The 16,527-nt window shown below is 45.9% G+C and overlaps 1 protein-coding gene across 1 annotated transcript in view; it reads right to left on the bottom strand.

Moving 5' to 3' along the window:
• Positions 1–16,527, bottom strand: part of USP13 (ubiquitin specific peptidase 13) — a 110,308-nt gene that overhangs the window by 37,268 nt on the left and 56,513 nt on the right. Inside the window, 4 exon segments of the mRNA XM_030216213.1 lie at positions 1,596–1,749; positions 5,139–5,264; positions 13,659–13,752; positions 15,572–15,643. Coding sequence (XP_030072073.1) covers positions 1,596–1,749; positions 5,139–5,264; positions 13,659–13,752; positions 15,572–15,643 — 446 coding nt within the window.

Below are 16,527 nucleotides of genomic sequence, written 5' to 3'. Positions count from 1 at the left end.
TCCGCAAAAAGGCAAACCAAACCATCAGTAATATCGCTTACAAAAATGTTAAAAAGAACCAGCCCAAGAGCCAAACCTTGATGCACACCACTGGTAACATTTTTCTCCTCAGAATGAACTCCCATTTACCACTACCCCCTGCCGCCTTCCACTCAACTGGTTCCTAATCCAGTCAGGGCCGCAGAGAGACTGGGCCAGGCCCGGCACAAGGCCGTCCCCAGGCCCCCCCCCACCCAAGGTCGCCGGTCCCCCCCCCCCCTCCGCCACCGGGCCCTCTCGCCACCCCCGGGCCCTCTGCACTGACCTTAAGCGCCTCACCTTCGAAAGCACAGCAAGCACTGGCAGACCACTCCTTCCTTCTGTGCCCCGCCCTCTCGGAAGTTACATCAGGCGAGGGTGGGACACGGAAGGAAGGAGTGGTCTGCTGCTGCTTGCTGCGCTTTCGAAGGTGAGGCGCTTAAATTCAATGCCAGGGAGCGATGGAGGACGAGCTGGACTGCGGTGGCGGCAGCGGCACCGGGCCCCCCCCCAGAGGCCCGGGGAATTTTGTCCCCCCTGTCCCCCCCTCTCGGCGGCCCTGAATCCAGTCAGTCATTTTAAGCCCATAACCAAGGACACTCAGTTTATTTATTAGTCATCTAAGCGGAACCGTGTCAAAGGATTTGCTAAAATCTAAGTACACCATATCTATCGCTCTCCCTCAATCTAACTCTCTGGTCACCCAGTCAAAGTGTACAGCAGCAAAATAACAAAATGAATTTCAGAATTACAGATATCAAATATGTCTTCTTGTACACTTACTCAAAATTTTAATGCAGATGTCTTTCAAACAACCAAAATTTCAGTTGTTTCCTGAACTTAAGATACTGTATTGTTTCTCCTCCACCCCCTCCTCACAATGACCACCATTTCTCTCCTCCACTCCCACAACTCCCCCACCCCCTCACCAGGATGATCGGATCTTTCCTTAGCTTTCCTCCCAGTCATGGTGCTGGGCCTCGAGCATCTGCGCATGCTGAAGGCCCTGTACCAGCCCAGTGCCAGAACCGTGAGAATAGGTATAGAAGAGAGATCTGGTCATCGCAGGAGAGGGGGGTGGAGGGTGGAGAAAAGTAATGCCAGTCACTACAAATTTTGGGGGGTGGGCTATGGAGAAATGTTGGCTTTTAAGACAAAATTTATAGGGTTTTTTTGATGCTGAAATGGGGGGGGGCATTATTATGGGTGGGCTATTATTAGAAACAAAATGGCAGTGTTCTAGATTCTGATTTCCATAGACAAGAGAACTCCATAACCTCAGTACCACTGAACCTAACAAGTTTCTTATGAGTGGACTGAAGCTTGGCAACAAAGAGACCAGAGGTAAGTCCGGCTTATTCTTATGAATGAGGTGAACAGAAAAGTGTCAGACATCTTGGTAGTTGCATGTGTATTTTACAAAGTTTAATATATGATCATATTTGACGCTTCCCTCTAACACCTAACTTCCTTGTCCCTCCCGGAACAACTACATTTGAGAGAAGATACATACAGCCAGTCAGCAGGGGACAATTTTCATACCTTGCTATGCTGAAAGCTGTCCTGTCTGTTCTTACCACTGTTGGTGGCAGCCTCCATTGCCACAGGTAACTGCATGATGTAATCGACTCTCTCCGTGTACCGCACCTTCCTGGACTGACAGCACTGAACACGCTCTTCTACCCGAAAGCGAAACACGTCACTGGGGTTCTCCAAACCAATGTTGTTTCTCTGAAACGGACGGAGAGGCAGAGTCAAGAGGATTCCAAGAGACTAGGCACCTTCCCCACTCACCCAGCCATGGGATTTATCAGCCCCTGTAGTCAGGGGAGCTCTGGGTAAAAAGAATATTCTAACAATGGCATATGCTAAAATGATGTCCGTTTCTTTTGTGGAAACTCGGGTTTTCCACGTCCCGACGACACGGAGGTTATCAATAGCAATAAGGACCTATTCGTGCACAGAAAATGAAACCAGATGGGACACACTGAACCCATTCAGGTTTTCAGGATATCCACAAAGAATATGCTTGAGATAAATCTGAATGTACTACTTCCACTGTATGCAAATCTACCTCACGCATAATCACAGTGGATATCCTGAAAACCTGACTGGCTGGATGCGTCCTGATTTCTGAGTTGATAACCCCTGCTTTGCAGAATGACTAATATCTGACATCAGCTTTCCCACGGTGGGGGGGGGGGGGGGAATAACTATAGTACAACAATAATATTATGATTTTTTTTTTTTTAATTTATAGACTTCTATATTGAATTATATTTATTTGTTGCATTTGTACCCCACATTTTCCCACCTATTTGCAGGTTCAATTTGGCTTACATAGTACCGTCAAAGGCATTTGCCCAGTCGGTGGATAACAAATACTAAGTTGTATACGTGGAGGGTCGGAATGGATGAAGATTGCATGATGTCCAGTACAAAGTCATAAACATTATCTCACAACATGCATGTATAAAACAATTCACCTCGTGAATGCTCAATTACATTTTATATGGTGTTTTCATGCTCTAAGACCCCAGTAAGCTTTATAAACATCACATGATTAGTACTATCTGGTGTTACTAAGTTATTGAATTAACCACTCCATCTCATTATTTATGATAAAGATCTATAAATACATCTTTTAAACACCATTCAATTTATAAATAGTATTCTTAGCTGGTCCAAAGGAATCAAGTGGGAGTGGAAGAATGGCCCAGAGGTTAGAGCAGCAAACTGAGAACCAGGGAAACCAATGCCACACGTATAACCACAAAAATAAACACAAATAGAAATAAAAAAGAGGCAGACCTCAAACGAACTTCAGAAGACCGTCTGTGAACAGTTAGCCAGAACTGCAAGTGGACAAAGCAATGGAGCCAGAGGGGATAGAACTGGACATACCGAGGGAACACGGAGAAGTTCTGACGGCTTTGTATCCGACCTTTTCAACACATCTTCAGTGTTGGGAGTGGTTCCAGTCAGGACTGGAGAACAGTGGCATACCAAGGGGGGGAGGCGGTGGGAGCGGTCCGCCCTGGGTGCACGCCGCTGGGGGGGGGGGTGCCATGCCTATTAGCGAGTCCGCTCATTCCCTCCCTGCTGTTCCCTCTGCGCGGAACAGGTTACTTCCTGTTCCGGGGCAGAGGGAGCAGCAGGAGGGAACGAGCGGACTCGGACCTAACAGGCGGGCGGCACCCCCCCCCCCCCCCCCCAGCAGGTAAAAATGCACCCGGGGGGGGGGGGTAGTTTCGCTGGGGGAGGGCCACGCTGCACCCAGGGGGGGGGCGCATCAGCGATCCACCCTGGGTGTCAGCCAGGCTAGGAACGCCACTGCTGGAGAGTGTGGCTCCTCTTCCCAAAAATGGAAGTAAGGAAAAGGCTAGGAATTACAGGCCAGTGGGTCTGAGCTCTGTGGTGAGTGCATTAATGGAACTGCTGAATAAAACAGATGATGCAGTTCCTGGATTCCAATGGATCTCAGGATCTGAGGCAGCACAATTTTAACAGCGGTAGGTCTTACCAAACAAATCTGAACAGTTTCACTGACTGTGGGAGCACAGAGTTGAATCAGAGGAAGAGTCCTAGGTATGGTGTGTTATCTGGATTTCAAGCAAGGCCTTTAACATGGTTCTGTACAGGTGACACCTCAAAGAGAGGTACAGAGAGGGGCAGACTGCACCAGGTGTAGGCCCCTAAAGTGACGAGTTGGAAACTGGTTGACAGCAACAGGGGTAACGGTAAATGGCATCCCCTCCAAAAACAAGAGCATTACCTCTCAGGCGCCACAGGGTTAAATAAATAAATGCTTTGACCTGATAAATAACAGACAAAAGAAGCACCAGGAGCCTTCAAAATCGGGATACAGATCCTTTAAATCGTACACCTTGAACATCAATCTCTCCTTAGTGACCCAACAAGGTTCGTGTTTCGGCACACAGCACCTGCGTCAAGGGTCAAATAGGTTATAACAGCTAAGAAGACTGGTGTACAATAACGAAAATCTGTCCTCAAAGTCAAAGTGGCGGCAGCAGTGAAAGAAGCAGGCTCGCCTCGAGCATTATACCCTGAACTTGTATAAATCATGTAAAATGAAACAAAAGGCAGGGTTGATCTCTAGAAATATTTATTTGCTACATTTGTATGCCACATTTTCTCACCTGTTTATAGGCTCAATGTGGCTTACATATTTCTGGAGAGGTGGTTACAGACTTCGGTGTGAGCAAATGCAGAGTGGAGAGTGTTTATAGGGCACTCCCTTTTTGACTCCAAAGGGAGCTGAACAGAAGAGACTAGAAAAAAAAGCAAGCCTTTCTAACCAAGGGAAAACACTTTAAGAGTTCAGTTTTTTCTCTTTTATAATAATGCTAAAATTTATTAAATAAATGGTTACAATAAAAATGCTTTTATCCTAGTATTACCGAAAATTAAATTCTTATTTATATCAGTCCAAATTTCAGTATAGGGAAAATAAAATCACTCTCTCTCTCTCTGTTTTCCCTTCGGAAGCTGTCAGATTCCGACCTAGTACAAAAGGTACCCAGGCTGAAAACTGAACCTTACATTTGTCCAATCACTTAATGCCTTATATTTTCTTTCTTACTTATCAGGTACTCTTCAACTCTGACCTCTAAGGTCACCTTCACATAATTTTGTTTCTTTGGTATTTTTCACAAATATTCATCATTTGCCCTTTGTAATGAATACCTATCACTCTTTGTGGTCCTTCACTGAAAATGTCCCTGTGTTATATACAATAGTACAATTTATTCGATTAGGCGAGGTTCATCCCATTCAGATTGCAAGGGTGGGATCATGCAGCAAGGGGCTGAATACTGTCCGTTTCTTAGTTTAATAGTTGTGTTTCATTATTCGGTGTTTATGTCGGTTCAGTAGGCTATGCCTTTCTGAAAAGGTGAGTCTTTAGGTTTTTTCAGAAGTTTAGATGAATAGTCGTACTTTTCAGGTCCTGTGGTAATGTATTCCAGATAAATATCTCACCTCACTCCATAAATGCTGGCCTGTATACAGGAAATAAACCTAACCTAACCCAGGATGCACTGTAAATAGTATAGAGTTACTAAGGCCCTGTGAGGGAGTGGCTGTTTTTCTTAACTTACCTCCACTAGATTTATAAGGTGCAGTAAAAACTCCTGTGCATCCTGTTGTCTGTCTGAGGAGAATTCTGAGTGTCCTCTACTGATTAACGCCTTAAACATTCGTGAACTAATCCCCTGCAGCTGAGGCTAAGGAAACATAAAACAAACAATCAAATCAGAAGATCACAAACATCACACATTAATGCATCACTGGGTTAATCGGCTCGCTGGCACGGTTGACAGTTCTCTCTTCTCTACAAATTGTTCCAATCCTTATGTGATCTGCGTCATGAGATTTTAAAGTATCTTTTTGATTTTAATATCTTTTTTTGAGGTATATAAACCACCTTGATGTCTTTTCGTGATGTGCAGAAAGGCATAACAAAGAAATAAAAGTGTCAGACTGGATGGAGAAATGCCAGTTAAAAAGCTGTTGAGAAATGCCAGTTGTTGTACAGTCTGACGCAGCTGGCCCTGCTCTCTTAAAATGTCCTTAATTTGATTTACAAAAGACAACGCTCAGTATAACATGCAAACTGTAGACAGGGTGAAAGGTATACTCCCTATCACAAGGTTCATCCATGAGTTGGGTTTTTGCAAGTGGATTTAATGGCTCACCATCACTCACTGTGATTTTGTCCCAGATTATCTGCTGGAGTAATTTACAGTGGGAATGACGATTCGTTCCTGGAGATCTAAGGACCATTTCTCTACCCTAGTAAGGCTCAGTGCAACGTTGGAACTCCCTTCCTTGGAGTTGAGGTTAGTAGAACCTTACTTACGTTTTCGTAAATTGTTCAAGACTCACCTCTCTTCTACTTATCTGATATAACTTAATCTTATACTATCAAAATTAGTCTGATGATTTATGGACGATTACATTTTATGTATTTTTTTTCCTAGTGTTGGACTAGTTTTTTTCCTTTAGTTAATTTCTAATCCGCATTGATCCTTTATTGATATATAATGGAATATAAATCCTGTTGTATTGTATTGTGTAATTCCATACATTAGAAAAAGGGGGGCTCTTCAGATACTCCACGCTTTTATGAAATCTCTAGAACTTTCTGAAAAAATTGTTTTCATAAAACAACTTTGGGTTCAGCAAAACACTTTCGATCCGAGAAAACTTTTTCATAAAGTTCTGCTTTGTTTCTCTCAAACAGATGACACCAGAGAACAATGGAAAACAGGACATGCTGAATAGAAGCTTAGGTATGAGCAAAAATCACTATTGGCCAGTCCCCCTTTCCTCATGCATGTTCCATAAACCCACAGTAAATCGTCCTGTCTATTACCAGGCAATGGCAGTGGACAGGAATGGGTGGGCAGCTCCCCTGTTGGCTTCCCATTGAAGTCTGCTAGGTATTTTCCGAGCGACTCAACTGGGCCACTGTTGGAGACAGAAAGTTGAGTTTGGTAGACTATTGGTCTGACCGATTTGGCACCTAAATCAATACAAGAGTCAAGAAAAATGAAACTCAACAACCCTCGAACACTAACATATTTTGTCAAAAAAATTGTACTTGGTTCACTGTACATCTGACAAAGTGCCTTCTGGCCAGGATAATATAGGGTCCTTTTACAAAGGCCCACTGAAAAATGGGCTACAGCAGTGTAGGCGCACGTTATGGATGCGCACAGATCCATTTTTCGGTGCACCTGTAAAAAAAAAAATGCCTTTTTAAAAACTTTTGCCGAAAATGGACGTGCGGCAAAATAAAAATTGGTGCGCATCCATTTTGGGTCTGAGACCTTACCGCCAGCCATTGACTTAGCGGTAAGGTCTCTTGCATCGACTGTGCGGTAATCGTCTATGCACATCAAGTCATGTTACCGCCCAATTTTCACAGCACGCCACAAAATACGTTTTCGGTTACGCATAGCGGATGCACGTCAAAAATGAAATTACTGCATGGGCCACAAAGTAGCCTGGCGGTAACTCGGAATTGACATACGTTGGGTGTGCGTAGGCACCTACGCAGCTTAGTAAAAGGGAAATTCATTGGCACACTATGATGAGCTCCAAGGTTTGCACGTAACAGCTGTTCCCATAGGCTAGTACATGGAAGGAGCCATGTTCAGACTCCTCAACTAACTGCATGGAATGTCATTTTCAAAGTGAAAGTAAGGAATGGGACTTGATATACTGCCTGTCTGTGGTTTTTGCAACTACAATCAAAGCAGTATACGTAGTACATTCAGGTACTTATTTGTACCTGGGGCAATGGAGGGTTAAAGTGACTTGTCCAGAGTCACAAGGAGCTGCAGTGGGAATTGAACCCAGTTCCCCATGATCAAAGTCCACTGCACTAACCACTAGGCTACTCCTCCACTAGCAACATTCCATGTAGAATCTCAAATAGTAGCAACAGAATCTCCAATAGTAGCAACATTCCATGTAGAATCTCAAATAGGGAAAGGGAACTGGGACTTGACATGCTCCCTTTCTGTGGTTTTTGCAACATACATTCAAAGTGGTTTACATAGTATATACAGGTACTTATTTGTACCTGGGGCAATGGAGAGTTAAGTGACTTGCCCAGAGTCACAAGGAGCTGCAGTGGGATTTGAACCCAGTTCCCCAGGATCAAAGTCCGCTGCACTAACCACTAGGCTACTCCTCCACTAGCAACATTCCATGTAGAAGCCTGCCCTTGCAGATCAGCAATGCGGCCATGCAGGCTTCTGTTTCTGTGAGTCTGACGTCAGGCTCACAGAAACAGAAGCCTGCGCAGCCACATTGCTGATCTGCAAGGGCAGGCTTCTACATGGAGTGTCGCTAGTGGAATAGCAACATTCCATGTAGAATCTCAAATAGTAGCAACATTCCATGTAGAATCTCAAAATGATAAAATAAAAACTCACACTATTACACAGGTCAAAAAACCTCCTATGATTTGTCAGCAGTAGAACCCTCCCAACATCTGTACACATCGTATCGTCAGAGCTCAGCAAGCAGACTACTGAGAGAGAAAAATGCCTATTTGATTAATCTCTCTCTCAAATATCTTACATTGAACCAAAAAAAAAACATAAAACCACTGAACCCGCAATCTGCTTCAAAAGAACAAACAGCACCGCTTTCAAAATTGCCAGTACAACAATACAAATATACCACAGCCCGCCCTGCCCCTCACTTCTTTGCAATGTGTCTTTACAGAATTGCAATTCAGATACCCTGCTGACTATCACTGCTTTCTGTATTTCTGATGAAGTCTCTATGCTTAAGTATTCATACCACCAAGAAACCTGTTTACAATTTACATGGACTATTTTTACAGCGGGATTACTCCAAAGGACAAGATGTGAACTCAAGCCGCATGGGCTTCGGTTGCACAGGACTGGAGTGCGATCACGCCCGAGGATTCTGTTACAAAATATAACTGTGTCCTGGCCAAAACCGTTCCATGTATCCAATCTTAGAGGTTCTCTCTTTTTTTCATGAACTTAGAGAGCCAAACACTGCAGATGAAAAAACACACAGTTTGCTGATGGCAGGGATGCCCGTGGTCTTGTTTTCGCAAGCTGATAGCTTCCAGCAGAGGTTAACGAAAACTCTTGTTGATGGGCTTGAGTTACAGTATCTGTGTCCTCAACTAGTTCGCAGAGGAGCTCTGGGATAGTCTAGACAAGACAGTAGAACCAATTCAAACATAAGCTGTGCAGAACAGTCAGTATTTCATCAAGGTGTTTAGCTTAACAGTGGAGGAGTGGCCTAGTAGTTAGAGCATCAATCCTTGACATCCAGATGTGGCTGGTTCAAATCCCACTGCTGCTGGTTGTGACCTTGGGCATGTTACTTAACCCTCCATTGTCTCAGGTATAAACGTAGGGTCCCTTTTTTACTAAGCAGTGGTAAGCCCAACGTAGGCTTACCGCTCGCTAATCAGGGAAGTACTGTGCAAAATGCACAAAATCAAGTCATTGGGATGTAGGAGGAGCCGGCATTTTTAGTATACTGGTCCCCCAGACATCCTAGGAGATAAATGGGGGCACAGCAGTGGACTTCAAAAACATGCTTCCAGGTACACGTCTCAACGTTGCTCCCTTATCTTGTCTGCTGAGCCCCCCAAAACCTACTGTCCACAGCTGTACACAATAGCCCTTATGGGTGAAGGGGGCACCTATATGTGGGTACAGTGGGTTTCTGGTGAGTTTTGGAGGGCTCACAGTTTCCCCCACAAATGTGATAGGTAGAGGGAGATAGGGACCTGAGTCCCCCACGCCATGGCACACTGCACTGACCACTACACTACTCCGGTGGGGCGGAGGCCGCCTCTCTTCTGGCCTTCCCTCCCTGTGTCCCGCCCTCGCGGAAACCGGAAGTTACATCAGACGAGGGCGGGACACAGAAAGGGAAGGCCAGAAGAGAGGCCAGAGAGCTCTGACGATACGATGTGTACAGATGTTGGGAGGGTTCTACTGCTGACAAATCATAGGAGGTTTTTTGACCTGTGTAATAGTGTGAGTTTTTATTTTATCATTTTGAGATTCTACATGGAATGTTGCTACTATTTGAGACCTGGCTGCTCTAATGGACCTGGCTGTAACATCTGAGACTGTCATAGAGGCTGGTAAGTCACATTTTGGGAGGTGGGAGGGGGTCAGTGACCACTGGGGGGGTATTGGGGAGCCACTCCTGATTCCCTCCAGTGGTCATCTGGTCATTTAGGGCACCCTTTTGTGCCTTATTCGTTATAAAAACAGGTCTAGCGAAAACATCTTAGTTTTAGACCTAGACATTTTGGGTTTGTTCCATTATGGCTGTAAAACATCCAAGTCTTAGGAACACCCAAACCCCGCCCCCGACACGCCCCCTTGTGTTTTAGTGCACTTCTGACGGACTTCATAGAAAAACGTCTAAAAATTAATTTTGAAAATATTGATTTGGATGTTATTGTGAGAAAAAGTCCAAATGATGTTTTATGCCACTTTTTAGATGTTTTTCTCTTTCAAAAAGGAGCTCCATAGCAACACAGTAGACAACGGCAGATAAAGATCTGTACAGTCCCATCCAGTCTGCCCAACAAGATAAACTCATTACATAAGGTATGATCAGGGCCGCTGAGAGGGGGGGGGGCAGGAGGGAACAAAATTCCCCGGGCCCAGGCCTCCAAGGGGGGCCCGGCGCCGGGGTCAGCCGGTCTCACCTGCCTGCTTATTCGGATGCAGGCACCCTGCATTTGAAGCGGCAGTCACAGATCGCCTCTCTTCTGGCCTTCCCGCCCTGTGTCCCTCTCTTCTGGCCTTCCCGCCCTGTGCTCCCGCCCTCGCGAGCAACCAGAAGTTACATCAGACGAGGGCAGGACACAGGAAGGGAAGGCCAGAAGAGAGGCAATCTGCGACTACCGCTTCGAATGCAGGGGGCCCGGAGCCATGGAAGCAGGCAAGTGAGACCGGGGACTGCAGCGGCGGGGGGTGCAAGGGGGGGCGGTAGCAGCGGTGGGGCGGAGGCCGCCTCTCTTCTGGCCTTCCCTCCCTGTGTCCCGCCCTCGCGGAAACCGGAAGTTACATCAGACGAGGGCGGGACACAGAAAGGGAAGGCCAGAAGAGAGGCAATCGGCGACTACCGCTTTGAATGCAGGGCGCCCGGAGCCGTGGAGGCAGGCAAGTGAGGCCGGGGACTGCAGCGGCGGGGGGTGCAATGGGGGGCGGTAGCAGCGGTGGGGCGGAGGAGGGGCAGCCTTGCCCCGGGCCCAGCCTAGTCTCTCGGTGGCCCTGGGTATGATGTGATACTTCATATGTAAACCTGATCTTGGTTTGTCCTTGCCATTTTCAGGGCATACACCGCAGAAGTCTGTACAGCATGGCCTTGTTCTAAAAACTTCTGAAGTTGTCATCGAAGCCTCTGAAAAGCTCCACTGCAGCTCATCCAAATTTATTCGGTCACGATCAGGGCACAGACCGTAGAAGTCTGCCCAACACTGGCTTTGTTTCCCAATTACAGGTGGTGCCACCTAATCTCTGCTAAGCTTCTTTGGATCCATTCCTCCTAAACAGGATTCCTTTGTGTTTATCCCATACATTTTTGAATTCCATTACCATTTTCATCTCTTCACATTCCAGGTATCTACCACACCACCCTCTCAGTCAAAAAATACTTCCTGACATTATTACTGAGTCAGCCCCCTGCAACCTCAGTTCATGTCCTCTAGTTCTACCACCTTCCCGTCTCCAGAAAAGGTTTGTTTGTGGATTAATACTTTTCAAATATTTGAACGTCTGTATCATATCACCCGTACGTCTCCTTTCCTTGAAGGTATACATGCTCAGGTCAGTAAATCTCTCCTTGTATGTCCTACAACGCAAATTCCATACCATTTTCGTTGCTTTTCTCTGAACCGCTTCAAGTCTTTTCACATCCTTAGCAAGATACGGCCTCCAAAACTGAACACAATACTCCAAGTGGGCCTCACCATGACTCGCACAGGGGCATCCACACCTCCTTTCTTCTGCCAGTTATACCCCTCTTTGCAGCCTAGCATCCTTCTGGCCACCACCTTTTCACATTGTTTCCTCATCTTGAGATCCTCAGTCACCATCACCCCAAGGTCCCTCTTCTGAGTTGAGCTTCCCAATCTCTCCCCTCCTACCTGGTACATCTCTTTTGGATTTCTGCACCCCAAGTGCATCACGCCCTCAATAACAGGGTCTATCACTCGTGTAAAATGTGTCTAAACACTTCTAAGAAATCTAGTGCTTTTTTAAGGATAATTTTATCATTAATGACTCTGTAATGTGAAGGACGCACACAGGTCTCCAGCCAAACCCTTTCCCTGGAAAGAATCAGCTCTGTAACAACCTTAAACACCCAGTAAACAGAAGACAATGATATACTCTCAATATAGAATGGAGCCCTGATCCTACACATGCCCTGCGAGCTCTTCCCTTTGTTGTTATAAATAGGAAATAGAATACCTCCAAGAGAAGCCTCTTCTCATCTCTGCTTCCAGGACCTTTAGTACTTTTCCACTGCAAGGCATATACTTAGCGATCATAAAATCTGGAAACTCCATTTTGTTGTTTACAACAGCTGCCTTTTCTTCCCTCCCCCAAGTCAACCTATGGGTTGAAACTGTTCACCACACAGCCAGGGGAATAAAAACAGGGCAGCCTGCAACACCATCTCAGCTTCAACTCCTGCCCCTGACCTGGTGAATCACAAAACAGCTTCAGACTCTGCTCACGTACAAGCCTGTAAAGATATTGGGGGGGGGGGGGCGATATTCAGACCGCAGGAGAATGACACGGAGACGGGGACCACGGTAACGCAGGGATGGGGACAGGGATGGGCGACAATAAACTTTGTCCCCATGTCACTTTCTACTTTGAAGCCTGTTCATGAACTGGGACTGTTATTTATGTTTGATTGATGCAAAACAACAATATTTTGATTTTTTTTGGAAAAACAAGCAAACATGCTGGCCACAACTAGCGAAATTTGCATGGTGGATCCTGTACGTCCTGCTACCAGCACATTTTCTAAGAAGACATCTTCTACTGTAGAAGGACTATGGACGACAGGAGAGCTAGACTGAATCCTGAGATTGTTGATGACTTCTTATTCATCCACAGATTAAAAAATCATAAACAGTGCTTCATAGGGCATATTTCTCCCCTCTAGGGCATACAGAATGGGTTGTATTTTGTACCCTGGACATTTTTAACAGGGTGGATTAGGATTCCTTGGGGTTGTAGAAGTCAGCTATTGTTGGAATTGGAAGGTTAGAGGATGGTGGTGAGGAGGGTTATTATAGCTGCTCGCTGCTATTATTGTTTTCTATTTGTAATTTATACACAATAGTTGCACAGCATATTGTTCCTTTTTATACTTCAATAAAAAGATTTAAATATAAAATCATAAGTGTTCAAGGTTTCTGCAGATGAGGACAGAGCCCACGGGGACGGAACAGGGACGGAGACAGAACCCACAGAGGCCCAATTACCGCCAGGTACACACCGACACTACAAGAATTGAAATATTTTTGCAGCGCCGGAAATGGCACACGCTGTGGGAAGGAACTACCACCGGGGCTGGTGCGGGTGGCCCAGCAGTACCTTCCCCTTTTAGCCAGCGGTAAAGCCCATGATGGGCTTCCTGCCACTTCGCAAAAGGGCCCCATAGTTTTACACAGAAAAATTATTTGCACAAACTAGGCATGAAAATGTGTGGATACATTTCTCAGGATAATTTTCAAGTGAATGGGTACTTTTACCCTACAAATTACCCACTACTAATAATCATTTCTATAGCGTTACTAGGCGTACGCAACACTGAACGTCAACCAGTAATCCTGTAAAGTCCGTGGAGTGAAAAGCAAGCAGGTATTTTTTACATGTATTAATTTCCTTCATAAACCCCCCCAGGAAGTCGGAGGACAGATGCCAATTAAATTTAAAGCACAAATCCCTTAGGTTTGCCAGTCTCCTGAATACACGGCACGGTCTGAAAAGTGTTGACTCTCAACTCCTACACCTGCGGTTACGTCGTGGCTTTTCTCCTCTAGATATCAGCCGTACGCGCACACAGTCAAATACCTTGTGTTCTTCCTTCATCACCTGCTCGATCAACTCAGATTTCACGGGAGGTTTAGAATACTGGCCTGAAAGTAACCCGTGTCCCAACTTAGTCCTGTGAAGGGGAAAAAGACAAAAAAACAAACATATTTGGGGTGACTGGGGATTTTATGTCACAGCAGCTCTAATTATCTATAACTGACTCTAATGTTCTAATTCTTTCCTCACAGCTGAAGAGTCTCCTTAAAAACCTATTTCCCTCATGCCTGAGAAACTCCCCTGCTCCCCAACCTACTCTCCCCACCACCGATTGGAATCCTTAGTGTGCTTGCTTACCCAGGGCTGCCGAAAGGGGAGGGGCCTGGCGCCAGGGTCTCTCTTTCTCTCTCTCTCCTGCTCCTGATGGGACCAGAGTGATCGCGTCCCAACAGGAGCATGAGAGAGAAAACTCCGGCGACGGGCCCCCCTTGGAGGCTGGGGAGGACCCGGAGCCTTCCTCCAGAGCTGCTCTTCTGCCTATTGCTGAGTGGCTGCTTTTCCTCTCAGGCGCGCATGCTCGGTTTTGAAACCGAGCATGACCTGAGAGGAAAAGCAGCCACAGGGGCAGTCAACGCTGGAGGAAGACGTCTTCTGCTGACGGGGCCTCGGAATCCCACCAGCCAAGGTATTTAGGCAGCAGTAGCAATCAGGGGCAGCAGGTTCAGTCTCTCGGCAGCCCTGTTGCTTACTAATAAAACCACTTCTAGATTACCAATTCCCCACAGCTGTGCCAATCCTCTATGATGTGTTGAAACACTCTGGGGCCAATATTCAGACCTCGGGAGTTAGACCGGCTAACTCCTGAGGTAGGCGCTGAGCCCAAATATCCAATGCCGGGCTGATTCCGGTGACTGGCGCTGAATATCCGGTTTACCTTTGACGAGTTTCAAGATAACCGGCAAAGTCGATATTCAGACTTACCTGGTTATCTTTAAACTGACCAAAGATATCCCACGTTTTCACGTAGAAAAATATGGCCGCTAAACCGGCTTTAAAAAATTTGTCGGATAGCCGGTTATATTGCCGATTATAACTAGCTATCCGCTAGCTGCTAATTGGAGATATTCAGTGGGGATTGACAGTTATCCCTGCTGAATAATCAGCAGATAGCTGGTTAAGCCCTATTTAACCGGTCAGCAGCCGTTCTGGCTGGTTAAATGGCGCTGATTATCGGGGATTCTCAGCCCAGCAAACGATGGCATTGATTTCAATTTCCTGCTCTCTCCAGCAGTTAGCATCTTGCATTTGATAAATCGTAGCCTGCTTTCAGAATGGGGCAGATGAGATCCTTTGAAAAAACGCTTTATAATTGACCATTTACATGCGATACAAGCTCCTTCCCACAGCCTGACGCAGGGCCGCTGAGAGGGGGGGAGCAAAATTCCCCGGGCCCGGCGCCAGGGTCAGGCCGCCGGCGCTGCAGTTCCTGGCCTCACCTGCCTGCCTCCACGGCTCCGGGCCCCCTGCATTCAAAGCAGCAGTTGCAGATTGCCTCTCTTGAGTCGTGGAAGTTACATCAGACGAGTGTGGGACACAGGGAGGGAAGGCCAGAAGACAGGCAATCTGCGACTGCCGCTTTGAATGCAGGGGGCCCGGAGCCATGGAGGCAGGCAGGTGAGACCAGGGACTGCAGCGGCGGGGATGCGATGGGGGGCGGCAGGGGGAGCGATGGGGGGGCGGCCTTGCCCCGGGCCTGGCCTAGTCTCTTGGCGGCCCTGGCCTGACGTAATCCCCCGAAGGGCAGAAACTACTTCCCCTGGGTCCTACAGCTTACAGAGTGGAGCTAAAGACACGAGGTGGTACATATTCTGAAAATATGGCAGCGGACGTCCCCTCTCCTGGCAACTCAGCTGTTCATCGAGCTTAATATCAGAAACCCGACCCTTGACACTTACATCTGTGTGTTGAAATCCTGTGTTGGGTCCAAAGGAGAGTAGTCAAATATTCTGGGAAGGTTTCCCACATACCTAGTGAGTGACAGCAAAATATATATCAAATGTAATGTAATATAACAGAATGGCTATAAAATGCCTCATTGGATGGGTTGTGTCACTGTGCCACCCAGATTCTGTCAACTTGAGCACAAAATTGCACACACAGATTACGCTCCTAACGTAATTATTAAATTAGGCGCTAACAGACATTAACTCCCCCCCCAAGTCTATAAAAGTCACCAAAACTTGCACGCGCAAAGTTGGGCACATGCCCAATTTGAGCATGCAATTGAATAAGCTAATTAGCACCAATAATGGGCTTGACACTAGATTTAATTGGAATTTTACGCATGATCTGAAAAAGGGAAAATGGGAGGGTCATGGGCAGAACGGGGGCATTCATAAAATTAATGCACGCTGTTACAGAATAATGGGGATATTTGCCTATGTAAACGTGTACATTTGCGCCACATTTCAGTTGGTCTACATGGCCGTGCCTAAAATTGATTCCCAGGTGTAAGCTCTATTCTGTAAACCACAGGTTATAGAATAGTGCTTTTTCTGGCACCATATATAGAATTCACCCCTAATTATTAGTAATGGGCCTTAATTGGTGTTAATTGCCACTAATTTAGAGTTATGTGTATAACTGCACTTAGGTGCTATTCTAGAAAATTGGGCCTAAGTTCAATAGCGTATAACTACAAAGGGGGCAGATACATGGGTAGGTCAGGGGCAGTTTTGTTCAAAGTACTTAAGTAAAAATAAATGTATATTTTAATACTTAAGTAAAAGTAAAGTACAAGGAAAAACACATTAAACATTTTACTTGAGTAAAAGAAAAAACTTATTGCCTAATATAATACTTTTTGAGCATAAAGTAAAAGTACCACAACTGCAATGAATGCAAGTATTGT

The sequence above is a fragment of the Microcaecilia unicolor genome, chromosome 10, assembly GCF_901765095.1.
Source record: "Microcaecilia unicolor chromosome 10, aMicUni1.1, whole genome shotgun sequence".
In the NCBI taxonomy this organism is placed as follows: Eukaryota; Metazoa; Chordata; class Amphibia; order Gymnophiona; family Siphonopidae; genus Microcaecilia; species Microcaecilia unicolor.
Note: the sequence above shows the minus strand (reverse complement) of the source record. Positions and strands in the feature narration are given on the sequence as shown.